This window comes from Stenella coeruleoalba, assembly GCF_951394435.1.
Source record: "Stenella coeruleoalba genome assembly, chromosome: 12".
NCBI lineage: Eukaryota > Metazoa > Chordata > Mammalia > Artiodactyla > Delphinidae > Stenella > Stenella coeruleoalba.
In genome coordinates this window covers 84663866-84677459 of record NC_137158.1, presented here as the reverse complement: position 1 = coordinate 84677459, position 13594 = coordinate 84663866, and the positions used below count along the sequence as shown (strand labels likewise).

At 38.2% G+C, this 13594-nt stretch overlaps 2 protein-coding genes across 4 annotated transcripts in view; one reads left to right on the top strand and one right to left on the bottom strand.

The window, feature by feature from the left end:
• Positions 1-11136, bottom strand: part of PACRG (parkin coregulated) — a 515568-nt gene extending 504432 nt beyond the window's left edge. For all 3 annotated transcript variants that reach the window (XM_079939453.1, XM_079939455.1, XM_079939454.1), the window contains exon 1: positions 10912-11136. In XM_079939453.1, the coding sequence (XP_079795579.1) occupies positions 10912-11055 (144 nt within the window). In that variant the 5' untranslated portion in view covers positions 11056-11136. The remainder of the gene's footprint in view (positions 1-10911) is intronic.
• Positions 11137-11283: 147 nt separating this feature from the next.
• Positions 11284-13594, top strand: part of AGPAT4 (1-acylglycerol-3-phosphate O-acyltransferase 4) — a 1412586-nt gene continuing 1410275 nt past the window's right edge. The window contains exon 1 of the mRNA XM_079939090.1: positions 11284-11635. Within this exon, the coding sequence (XP_079795216.1) occupies positions 11629-11635 (7 nt within the window). The 5' untranslated portion in view covers positions 11284-11628. The remainder of the gene's footprint in view (positions 11636-13594) is intronic.

Sequence of the window (13594 nt, the reverse complement as noted above, 5' to 3'; positions counted from 1 at the left end):
TTAAACACGAATTCAATCAACTACAGACACAATTAGAACAATTAAATCAGAATCTTAGAGGATAGACCTAGAAATCAGTATTTTTAGCTACCCAGGTGATTACAATTTGCAATCTGTGAACCACAGCCTTAGATGTTTCAAATCCATTTACAATATGTATTATGAATGGGTTTCAGAGGTGCTGAGATATTGATCCCCTCAACATGCTGCAGGTGGGGAAGGTGGATAGCCGGCAGGGCTGGGGTACTTAGAAACCTCAGGCCTTTGCCTCAGGCCACAAGGAGAGAGTAGAACACGCAGAGTCAAGCATTGCAGGGAGTGGTATAGATCAAACTTTCATCAGAGTCTTCAGATTCTGAAGAACTCTGATTCAGTATTTCTACTTCAGAAATTATATTTCAAAGAGATGTTTTAAAATGCAGAAAAATTGTATAAAAATATTAACTTTGTCATTATGTATAATAGCAAAAAACAGAAAGCAACCTGAGCGAATTACGAAAGAAATTATGGCACATTCAAAGAACAGAATTCTATGAGGTTTTTTTAAATGCGCAAGAGGAGTTTGTAATGACATGTAAAATATTAGCAAGTTAGAAGGAATCTGTATAATTTCATAGAAGGTATTATAATTATACACAATACAAGCTAAATATGCAAGCTATATAAATGTGTATTATGTACATACATTTTTCATAAAGTACATATATACTTTACTTATATATTCTATAAAATATATACAATTTAAAGAATTTTAAACATATATATAATGAATAGAATTTATAACATAATTCTTTTGGGCAAAGAAAGCATAAAATAAAGATTGAAAACTGAGTGAGCAGGAAACCTGGTCTGTCTTGCCTCTGAGCCTTTTCCTACTGCCCCTAACTCTTCCCCTCAGTCCCCCTCATCTTTTATATTTCACCAAACAAGATTCCCTTTGAGAAGTCTTTCCAGCCTCTTTCAGGCCATTCAGAGCTGTGGTCTCATAGCATCACACACTTCCTCTCTGACACTTTATAAAAACAGAAGCTATCTCGCTACTGTCATAAAATGAACTGAGAACAACCACAGCTAAAACAAAGTCTACACTCTCCTGTAGGCACTGTGAATTCTGTTCTTGGATCAAATTGGACCATCAAAAGCCTACATACATATACCATGTGAATTTAATCTCATGGAAAATCCAGTTCCTCAAGACAGATTTTAACATCACCTACCTGGCCCTTACTGAAGTCTGTTGTGGATGAAATTGGCTAGTGTATTTCAAATAAGAAATAAAAATATAGATATGGTGTGTTGCATGTATTTAAAATGCTACAGGATCAGTTTCTCTGAGAATTCAGTGTAGAGAAAGCTTGAATTCCCTACAAGGATTGGCAGGCTACTTCTTTTATGATAATGAGAAATGTATAATGTTCCCCTTTTGGCCCCTTCTGATGCCAAGAAGCTCAGAATGAAATGTGAACATCAATCAATAAATATACTGATGCTTATGAATGAAAAAATTGATTCTCTTCTTCTTAAGCTCAAGCTTCCTACTTTAATTACATTTTATTTCATTGTTTCACTGTTGTTTGTTCTATTTTATTTCTGATCATTCTAATTTATTCTCAAAGTCTTTTGTCTCAATATATACATATCTTATTGTGAAACTATTGAAATTGGTTGAGGAAAACATTATAAAAAATACATAAGAAAATGTTTATGATCTTTTTTTTTCTCACAAATGTATATTTTAAAAAGAGGAGGATGAAAGTCACCATTAAGAGAATGAAAAGGAAACTCACTGACAGGGAAACTATACTTGCAATACATGTATTTGACAATTGCTTTATATCATTTAGAATAAAATATGAAGAATAAGAATCATTACAAATAAATACACCCAATCAAGCCAAGAGAAAAGGAGGCAAAAGTCCAGAAAGGCACTTCACAAAAGACAACCAAATGGCCAATAAATAAATTAAAAAGTCTTAAACTCCATTAGTCAGAATAAAAATGAATATTAAATCCACAATGAGATAACATTATACACCCACTAGAATACCTAAAATGCAAAATAAAGAAAATAGTAGTTATCGATGATATTATAGAGCAAATGGTACTCTTATTCAGAGCTGGCAGGAGTTTAAATTTGAAAACTCAATTTTGAAAATGGTTTTTATATAGTTACTAAAGCAAACATATGCAAACCCTAGGACCCAGCAACCTGGACATTCTTACATATGTTGTCCAAAAATAGGTACTAGAAAGAAGAACAGAGCTGGAGGTATTATGCTCTCTGATTTCAGACTATACTACAAAGCTACAGTAATCAAAACAGTATGATACTGGCAAAAACAAACAAACAAAAACAGACACACAGATACATGGAAAAGAATAGAGAGCCCAGAAGTAAACCCATGCACTTATGGTAGATTAATCTATCACAAAGAAGGCAAGATACACAATGGAGAAAAGACAGTCTCTTCAATAAGTGGTGCTGGGAAAACTGGACAGTTACATGTAAAAAAATAAAATTAGAACATTTTCTTCCACTACATACAAAAATAAATTTTAAATGGTTTAAAGACCTAAATGTAAGACCAGAAACCATAAAACTCCTAGAAGAAAATACAGGCAGTATGCTGTTTGACATAGATTTAGCATTATTTATTTTTTTTAGCAAATTTACCCAATTTAAAAAATGGGCAAAAGAACTGAATAGACATTTTTCTGAAGAAGACATACATACAAATGGCCAACAGGCACATGAAAAGATGCTCAACGTTGTTAATCATCAGAGAAATGCAAATCAAAACAACGAGATATCACCTCACACATATCAGAACGGTTATCATCAGAAAGACCATAAATAACAAATGCTGGCGAGGATGTGGAGAAAAGGAACGCTTGTATGCTGTTGGTGAGAATGTACATTGGTGCAGCCACTGTGGAAAACGGTACAGAGGTTCATCAAAAAACTGAAAATAGAACTACCATATGATCCAGCAATTACACCCTGGGTATATACTGGAAGAAAATGAAAACACTAATCCAAAAAGATACATGTATCCCAATGTTCATAGCAACATTATTTACAATTGCCAAGATATGGAAGCAAACTAAGTGTCCATCAACAGATGGATGGATAAAAAAGATGTGGTACATATATACAATAGACTACTACTCAGCCATAAAAAAGAATGAAATTTTGCCACTTGCAACAACATGGATGGACCAGGAGGGTATTATGCTTAGTGAAATAATTCAGACGGAGAAAGACAAATACTGCCTGTTATCACATGGAATATTGTCTGTTATACATGGAATCTAAGAAATAAAACAAACTAGTGAATGTAACAAAAAAGAAACTGACTCACAGATATAGAGAACAAATTAGTTGCTACCAGTGGGGTGAGGGAAGGGGAGAATGAGCAAAGTAGGGGTAGGGGATTAAGAGGCACAAGCTACTATGTATAAAATAAATAAACTACAAGGACATAGTCCTTGGCACAGGGAATGGACACTGGCACAGGGTATTTAGCCAATATTTTACGATAACTATAAATGAAGTATAATCTTTAAAAATTGTGAATCACCAGGTTGTACATCTGAAACTTATATAATATTGTACATCAACTATACCTCAGTTTAAAAAAAATACTAGAATTTTCCTAGTAGCACTATTTGTAAGTCTTAACCTAGAAGTCGCATAAATACTCATCAACACAGGAATGGATCAATAAATTATGTTATATTCCCATGTGAAAATAGTAGAAAGAAATGAGTATTAAGGACCTATGATCATATGCAGTAATGTGGGTGAATTTCACAATGGTGATCCCAGAAGTCAGACATAAAACAACTACATACTCTATGATTCCATGAATATAAGCAGAAATCTGTTGACAGAAGTTGGGATAAGGTTAGCTTAGGGTGTATATGGGCAGTGACTGGAAAGGTCCTGAAGGGGTTTTGTGGTGTTGGTAAGGTTTCTTGATGTGGGTTCTGGCTACACCAGTGTGTTTTGTTTAATATTTATCAAGTGATATGTGTACATTTTCCACTTGCATGTTATGCATCTACCAAAGTCTAAAAAAAGTGATCAAGAGAGGATTGTTCTCAGTAAGAAAAATCTAGTAATATAGCATACATTCTTTGCTCTGCCATTTAATAGGTGACCCACAACAACAAAAAATTAAATTGTCTGAGATTTATATGCTGAATGGAAAAAAAAAAAGTCTGCCCTGACTCCTCATAGGATTGCTCAGAAACAGAAATGGAACAGAGATGATGAGCCCTATCACATATTAAAGCATACACAAAGCCACTATCATTAATATACATATAGCACTGGCAGAGCATTCAAATTAAATAGGCAGATTTTTTTTTATAATCCAGTTTAACTATATGTGAAAGGTAATGCAACAACTTTTGACCAATTTGGAAAAAATATAATAAAATTTATACCTCACTTCTTAAACCAAAATGAATTAAGATGAAGTAAAGCTTTAAAATAAAACATTGAAATTATAAGAGGACTAGCGAAAAAAAGGTTAAAATTTTCCCCGTAATATTAAATAGGAGAGAGCTTTGCTAAGCCAAGCCACTTAAACATTTTACAATGGGCATGTATAACTTTAATAAGAAGCTAATTAAAAATGGCATAAAACATTTCTAAATTATTCTCATTCCTATATTTTATACTTATTTAACACCATTAGCATTTCCTTGAAGTTGCTAATTTGAAGATGATTGCTAATTATAGTATAAAACATGGTCATTCATTAATTCATTTGACAAAAAATAATAGCTCCTACTATGTGCCAGGAACTTTTCTAGAGCTGGATATGCAGCAGTGAGTGAAACAGTAATAATTCCCTGCCCTCAAGGAGCTTACTCTGTAGTGGAAGAAGACATAGGATAAACTAGATTAATATTAGAGAGTGATCAGTGTCTATGGAAAAATACAACAAAGGGAAAGAAGATGGGTGTGCTGAAACAGGGATGGAGGGGGTTATTAAGAGGCTGACATTTTAAATAGTCAGAGAGGCCTCACTAAAAAGTTAGTTTTTTGAACAAATATTTGAAGGATCAAGAGATGGTGATATGTAGGGGGAAATATATTTCAGGCAGAGGGAACAGGAAGGGCAGAGGTACTGAGGCAGCTGTGTAACTGGTGTATTCAAGAAACTGCAAGGAAACTATTGTGGATGGAACAGAACGAGGGAGGGAGGAAGTACTAAGTTATACATATAAAGAAGAAATGGCAGCTAGATTACATAGTGCCTTATAGGAGCTTAAAAACTTCAGCTTTACACTAAGATGAGCCACCTGAGGATCTGAAGTGATCAATGTCATCATCTGGCTGAGTTTTAAAGGGAACTTCTGGGCTCCTCAATTGGAGGAGGGTGGTTTAAAAAAAACAAACAAACTAAAGACAGATAACAGTTATAACAACAGGAGGAAAGCGATGAGATAACAGAAAAGTGTAGAATTGCTTTCCTTCATTCATCAAATATTTATTGAGTACATTGTTAGGTGCTGTTAGGATGAAAAAAATGACTTGGACACAGATTCTGCCCTCACAGGGAATTTACTCGAGGAGGTAAAACATGGGTAGACATAACTCTAATACATGGTAGAAAACAATGAACAAAAATAAGTTTCCATCTTGGTTGAGAAAGAGAATTAGGGGAGTCATCTTGAAGCAGTTGGCCTCTTAGCTGGCTGCAAAAATATAAGCTCCTTGATGGCATGCATTTAGCCTCTTCCTTACTGCTAGATTTCCGGCACCTAAAAGAGTGTATGGCACAGTCAGTGATCATTTGTTACCTAATGACTGAAGGGATTTGTGTTTGCAGATATGTAGGGAGAAGGGCATTGAAGCAAAGGGAACAACACAAGCAAAATCAAAGCAATGAAGAGTTACAGTTTAATTTGGTGGAAGCAAGTGAGAATAGTGGGAGATGAAATTAAATCCATAGAACAGGGTTAGATCACAGAAGGCCTTGCTGGTCTTGTGGAGGTTCCATGATTTTTTGCTATAAGAACCAGTGATCTCCAAAAGCTTTCAGCAATAATAAGAGAACTTTGTACTGGAAGGATAAGCGTAATAGTACTGATAGTTGATTGAGGCAATCAACTGATTGGTGAATGGAGTCTAGAGACCAGTTTTGATGATACTGCCAAAACCTAGACAAAAGGTAATGAGGGTCTCAATGAGGTTATTGTCACTTGGTCCCTTCGTCATTAGCACTTCCACTGTCCTAAGTAGGTATTTGTAAGCCTTACCATGGATGTGCATTTATTTGTACTGTAATTGTTTTACTTGTCCCTCTTCTTTTCTTTTCTAGCAATATTTAACTCTCACGGTGGACACTTCGAATAAACCCCACATTTCTGTTCTTCCTTTTGCTACAGTAATGAAATGCCTCAAGTTTTAGCTGAACACAGAGCTACCTGTCAGAGACTACATTTCCCAGCCTCTCCTGTAAGTGGTTGTTGCCATAAGCCTAGGTTTGGCAATGGATTTGAGCAAACGTGATGAGTGCAGCTTCTGGAACATGCTGCTTGCTCTCCATTTCTTCCTACTTTTTCTTGCAGGTTGCTCCTTACTCATTTTTCTCTCCTCTTGCATGAAGTAGGTGTTGGAGATTATGCTCTTTTGGAACGATATAACTCTTAGCCCTTTTCCTGAAGGAACAGGTATGGGGGCCTAGAGTTGCTGCAAGGGTCAGTCTTTCACAGGCTTTTGCAAAAAGGGAAAATATAGGCCTATGACTAAACTCTGGCCAGTGGGATGTGAGTGAAAGTGGGGTGCTGTGTCTGGGTCATGCTCATAAAAGGAAGCACTCTGTTTCTTATTTCCTCCATCCTGAGAGTAGGGATTTGACCCTGGTGATGGTGAGCTCACCTGGACTCAGGGCATCATCCTGCAGGATGCAAAACAAGAATATACAAGGCTCCTAAGTCCCTGGACCTATCTCATTGGGAAGTAGTGCCCAGTCTCCATGAATTGCCTACAAACTTGGACTCTGAGAGAACTTCCATCTTAGTTAAACTATTGTTATTTGGTCACCGTTACAGCAGCCAAATCAATATCTTAATATATAATTTATAAATACTGACCATTGCTCCTATGTGTTGAATGAATTTGTAAGCATAAAAGTTTCTATATAAGTAAAGTAATATTAAAGAATTATTTCTCCCATTCCCATAAACTTTGAGCATAAAACATCTATAGTCTACTGAAAAGGAAAGATGTAGTATAAAGCTTCAGTTGAAGTCAGCATCTCATTCATCATAACCTTGGGCCCATATCCTAACTTGCTTTATGATAAGGTAGGTTAGCACAGAAAGCAGCTACCATCTGTTGAGAAGAAGCCAATGCAACACTGGGTTACTGGTTTCTGGTTATAGGTTCTATCAGACCACAAACAAGGCCTTTAAAGGGAAAATAAACTAGGAAATCTTCAAATTCTGCATCTCCTATCATTCTTTTGAGTCAAACATTATAATAATATGAATTTGATTATTATTCTCTGATTGCAGGAGTTTTCTCATTGCTTGTTTCTATACAGAATGCAACAACAATTTCACATAGGTAAAGGAACTACTTACAGTTGAAGAACACTTGACATCAGGATTTAAAAAAAAAACTAGCTACTTACATATTTATCATTATTTTGTAAATAATTTTGCATTCACATACATAGATTATGACTGTTTAAGGATTTCGGCTTGCACAGCCCACCTGATCATATCTGTCTATGATTAAGCTTGTATACTTATATTACTAAAGCACCCTCAGTGAAACATTGGGAGTCTCCATATACCTCCTTAGGATATAGTTCTACAAGCCTTTGGGGAAGTGCAATGGAATGGTGACTTATTTAATTAGTGAGTGTTGGAAAGAGGAACTGATGGCAAGCCCTAACACTAGAAAAGTGGTTTGAGGGTTGGCTTTTGGAACAAGGAGTTGCAATTAAGAAAAGCTGGACAGGGCTTCCTTGGTGGCGCAGTGGTTGAGTGTCCGCCTGCCGATGCACGGGACATGGGTTTGTGCTCCAGTCCGGGAGGATCCCACGTGCCGCGGAGCGGCAGGGACCGTGAGCCATGGCCGCTGGGCCTGCGTGTCCGGAGCCTGTGCTTTGCAGCGGGAGAGGCCACAACAGTGAGAGGCCCGTGTGCCGAAAAAAAAAAAGAAAAGCTGGACAATCCCACTACTGGGCACATACCCTGAGAAAACCATAATTCAAAAAGAGTCATGTACCACAATGTTCATTGCAGCTCTATTTACAATAGCCAGGACATGGAAGCAACCTGTGTCCATTGACAGATGAATGGATAAAGAAGATGTGGCACATATATATACAATGGAATATTACTCAGCCATAAAAAGAAACGAAATTGAGTTATTTGTAGTCAGGTGGATGGACATAGACACTGTCATACAGAGTGAAGTAAGTCAGAAAGAGAAAAACAAATACTGTATGCTAACACATATATATGGAATCTAAACAAAAAACAAAAATGGTTCTGAAGAACCTAGGGGTAGGACAGGAATAAAGACACAGATGTAGAGAATGGACTTGAGGACATGGGGAGGGGGAAGGGTAAGCTGGGACGAAGTGAGAGAGTGGCATGGACATATATACATGTGAGAAGCAGCCGCATAGCACAGGGAGATCAGCTCGATACTTTGTTACCACCTAGAGGGGTGGGATAGGGAGGGTGGGAGGGAGGGAGACACAAGAGGGAAGAGATATGGGAACATATGTATATGTATAACTGATTCACTTTGTTATAAAGCAGAAACTAACACACCATTGTAAATCAATTATACTCCAGTAAAGATGTTAAAAAAAAAAAAAGAAAAGAAAAGCTGGAGATTGGCATGTTATTTTCTGAATAGAAATAAACCTTAGAAAAGAGGGGTGTTTTGACCATGTAATGCTGAAAGGTCTACACTGTCGAGGGCAGAAATGTTGAGATGTTAATATTGGATACGAAAAGGAAGGGTTTTATTTCCTGTACCACTGAAGTTAGTTTGTATAAACAGTCTCTCTCTTTTATCAAGACTTGACCATTGCTGTTAGTGGTGGTTCTCCTTGGAGTTTTAAGGACTGAGACTTTGTTTTGCTGATCCCAAATCCCCAGAACTATGCTGAGCAAGTTCTCAGATTTAAAAAAACAAACAAAAAACAATCAAACAAAAAAACTATTGTTGATTGAATGAATGAATGGATGAATAATGTTCGCATCTAACAATTATGATTTCCACTAAATGAAGTGAAAGAATGACTCATCCTCTTTTGAGGATCCCAAAGGAGACATAAATATTACACTAAGGGATTTTCCTTAAGTATATGGAAATAAAAAGATAATTTATCTCAAATAAGTTGTTTATAATGAAGGCTGCTTCATAATCGATTTTTTTGTTTGAGTCTTGTAAGCATATTTGTTACATTTGTCAGTACTGAAATACTTGATTTTCCAGAACTATGACTTTAGGTGCAAAGCTATGTTTTTTAAAAAGAAAACGTGATTGTAAATATAGGTTTAGAAAAAAAAGAATCTGACCGATTTTTTACATGTCTTTGAAGAAATATAACATTGAAAAAAATCACTAAAATTATAATCATATATACTGTTTAGAAGAAAAAAAGAAATAATTAGCTTGAATGTTATGGTATTCTGTGTTGCTGATAAATGAGTTATATTGACTCCCATGACCACATATTCACATGAAATACATGCCAAAGGACTGCAGTTACAACAAGCAGAAAGTTTTAGTCTATTTCTAAGAATTTTAACTATTGCAATTCAACTGACACACATTCTGACAACCAGAATTTCATTTTGTGTAGCAACATGGGAATCTGGCCTCAGCATCTAAAGGTGATCTGTTTCATTCCTGTATTTTAAGGATGTGGTTTAGGAATAAGGTATTAGGTTTGCAACATTTATGTAAAACGAATAATGTGACACTGGAAAGCAATGCTCTTCATTTAACATAATGAGTTGCTTTACAATAAGTCAGATCCTCCCAGAGTGTAAATTATACAAATTTGAAAGCTGCATTTATTATTGACTATCTCATTCACAGACAAGTGCTTACTCAGTAGTAAAACCTGGTGTAGCATACCAAATTAAAAGTTTTTTTTTTTAAACTATCATGCACATACCCAAACCATTTGTGTGCAGTTTAAAACTTTTCCTCCTAAGTAAACTATTGAGAATATTGAGAATAGTTGATTTTTACTACCACAAAACAGTAGAAATGAAATATGAATTGTATTAATAGGCAGAGAGAGATACTTGAACAGAAGCTTGGATTGTTTAAAATTAATAGTTTAAAAGATCTATCTGGAAATAGACTTCTTATTAAGTTGCCTTTTAGTACCCTAAAATGCGATTTTGTGAGTGTTATTAGAAGAAATGTTAGGATATTCTAAAAATTTCTAGGTTGATTGATGAAATTTCTTACTGTTAATTAATGAGTTTATGTTCCCAGCTGTACATCAGCACATGTTAAATTTTGCAAGAGAGTTTATGATTTCTAAGAACTCTCCTTCTATAAGGCCTTTTGCTGAGTGAGACAGTTTAGGAATCAATAAGTAAAGGGGATCTTTCTTCTTTCTGTAAATAGCTTAAGAGTAAATTTAGGTGGTCTAGAAACCGTGAGTTATTAGGAAGGTGCTTAGAAACGGGCACAGTACGTCAGCTGCCCGAGATCCCTTCTAGCAGCCTAGCCTGGACCTCCACACTCTGTTGGGCACCGTCTGTTACTGGCCGAGTAATTGCCATTTTTGGCAAAGACCACCCTAGATATGGGCCCAGAATCCATCCTAGGGCTAGCCATCCTCTACAACCTGGTGTCCCCTGATTCGGAGCGAGTACATTCAATTCAGGAAGATCACTTACGACTGAGTTTTTCATCATGGCTTTGACTGTGAAGCCCTCAGAAACCAGGGAGTGAGGCTGGTGCACCAGGAGCGGCAGCTTGGTCCTCTTCGGCATCTTGTCTGGGCATTTGTTTAAGCTCAGGGTCTCTTTTTCGGCCACCATCTTCCTAGAAAATGTCTTGTTCTCATAAAACGTGTAGTAAAAGAATCAGTGAGTTTTACAGATGTGAGAAGGAGGTCGGGAAAAAATGTAAAAAGGCGCGTTACTGTAGAATTTCACGCCCTCGTAGTGCCCAAGTTTATCCAGATGTTTGGCAGCTCCCAGGTGAAGGGAGTTGAGGGGAGGGGAGGGGCGGGAAGAGGGCAGGACAGAGGCTAGAGCCGCAACAAGCTTCCAAAGGTAACCCTCCCGGTTGCTAAGCGACACGTCAACACTGCGGCCGAATGACCCTGCCTCTCTGTGACGGACGTTTCCTAGGCCTCAGGCCGGAAGGGCGGCGGGCGACGGGCCGCGGGCGGCAGCGACCGACCTGAGGAGAGACTACGCATTAAAACTACGACTCCCAGAAGGCCTCGGGCTAAGCCCCCTTTGCGCATGCGCGCCCCCACGGGCGGGCGCGGGGGACAGGCTTCCTGCACGATTTAACCCGGGAGCGTCGCTCGTGTGAGGCGCAGGCGGCCGCCGGCGTGCGTGTAGGCCCTTGCTCGCCCGGCAGCCTCCAACTGCCCAGTGGCCATGATAGGTACGTGGGTACCTGACAGGTACAGCCTCTCTGCGCCGCCTCGCGCCCAGCTGTTGCGCCGCGCCGGGCCTCGGCTGACAGGGACGCCGGGGTGCTGCCCGTGTCCGCTGTCCGTGGCAGGGTGTCGGTGTCCGCGCCACCCTCAGCCTGCGCCGCCGGCTCCCCGGTGCCCGCCGTGGCCCTGGAGAATAAGTGTGTGTGTGTCCTAAGCCCCGACCCGGCCCTCGTTTGACGGGCTTCCCCCTGGAGCCAACTTCGCGAGGGACCCCGGCGTGCGCCTCGGCGCTGCCCGAGGCGAAGGCTGCGTCCCGCTGTCCGTCAGCAAGCGCACCGCCCGCCAGACCTCTAGGGGCTGTGGGAAGGCCCCGCCTTCCGCCCCGGTTTCCGTCCCTCAGGGCGCTTGGGAGGCGGTCTTGCCGCTTAGGACAGATTGGGACCCACTCTCCGGAGAACTGTTTAAGGGAAACGCTCGCGAAGCGCTAAGCTCTAATGGACAGTGCCTAGGGACGATGGTTGAGGTCAAAACAGATTCCTGCAGATGGATTTAAACTTCTTGCTCCCTTGGGTTTTGTCTTCTAAATCTCTCCCTGGAGGTCTGAGTTGAAAGAATAATTGAGTCAGTGATAACAAGGATCAAAACTTTCGCATAGTGAACTAACGATTCATTTTGCAAAAACAAAACAAACAAAAAACAAACAAAAAACACTTTTTTTATACACAGAAGGCCCTAGGTGCATTTATGTGAATAAAGCTTTGGAAGTGGCTGTTAGAGTTGCTTATAAACCCTGTAATATATAAGGTTAGAAAAGTTCCTGTCTTCCAGGATTGTTAAGCCAAAAGTTATTTTAAGGGTTATCTCTGAAAATTAATGGAAACACACAGTGTGATTACAAAACATTGATGTTTGGGGAGATTATTATGACAGATTTCCTGTAGATCATGTATTGGTTTGGTGAGTTTATTTGGGGATTATTCTTGAATGGGCACCACTTACGAAGCGCAAGTACATCTGAAGTCAGATGTCGTCTATCCAAGAAGGTAGAAGGTGATTTTTAAAAATATATAAGTTTGTATGCACTGATAAACTTACATCTTTTATTTATTAAACGAATGTTAAAGTGTAAAACGTTTTATCCGTCACTAGGAGAATCATGCCAGCTAACTGACACTGTGTTTGCAACAATGATAAAACCTAAGGATGTTGTCCAATTTTTCTTACCTTTCTAGCCTGGTATGATTGTTGGTGAAGCTATATACAGGCAAGAATTTAAGATCTAAAAATCATCACTTAATTCTAAATTGTTATCTAATAGACGATTATATAGATAACTTTGTTAGAATGAACTATGTTTATGCAGTTTAGTTTGGGATTTAGGAACACAGGAAGGAAGCGTATTATCTTTAGATTTGATGATTAGACATTTATTAATAACTGGTAGTGATGTGGAGAATGTAAGGTGGATTTTTAAAAGTGTTCTTTCTCATACTCCAGCTATTGTTTGACACAGTGCAAATAAGTGTATTACAACATAAATAAATCCATGCTCCCTCCCAGGAAAAGTACCTTACTTGTTAAAACCATGTGGACAATGTACAATAAATTATACAGCTAGTCAACTACTTGCATTGCCTAATTCGGTCAATGGGTACATTTTAATAAAAATCTTAATTGCCAATTTTGGAGTTGGTTCAGTTGAATAATGCCAAAGGTAAGTGAAAGTGGGAGCAATTGAAGGAAAGTCTTGGAGTGATGTTTCCCGTTTCTGACTAAACTTTGGAGCCAGGAAAGGCCTTATTTATAGTCTATATCCAGTGAAATACTGGAGATTAAAATATACATTAATATATATCTGGGGATTATTTTATTTTTGTTAAAGGCATGTGTGCTGCTCAGAACTTGCCCCTTTTGTGCCTATGCTGTCTTTAATTGCTACACATTCTTTAATGCTAACAGTACTC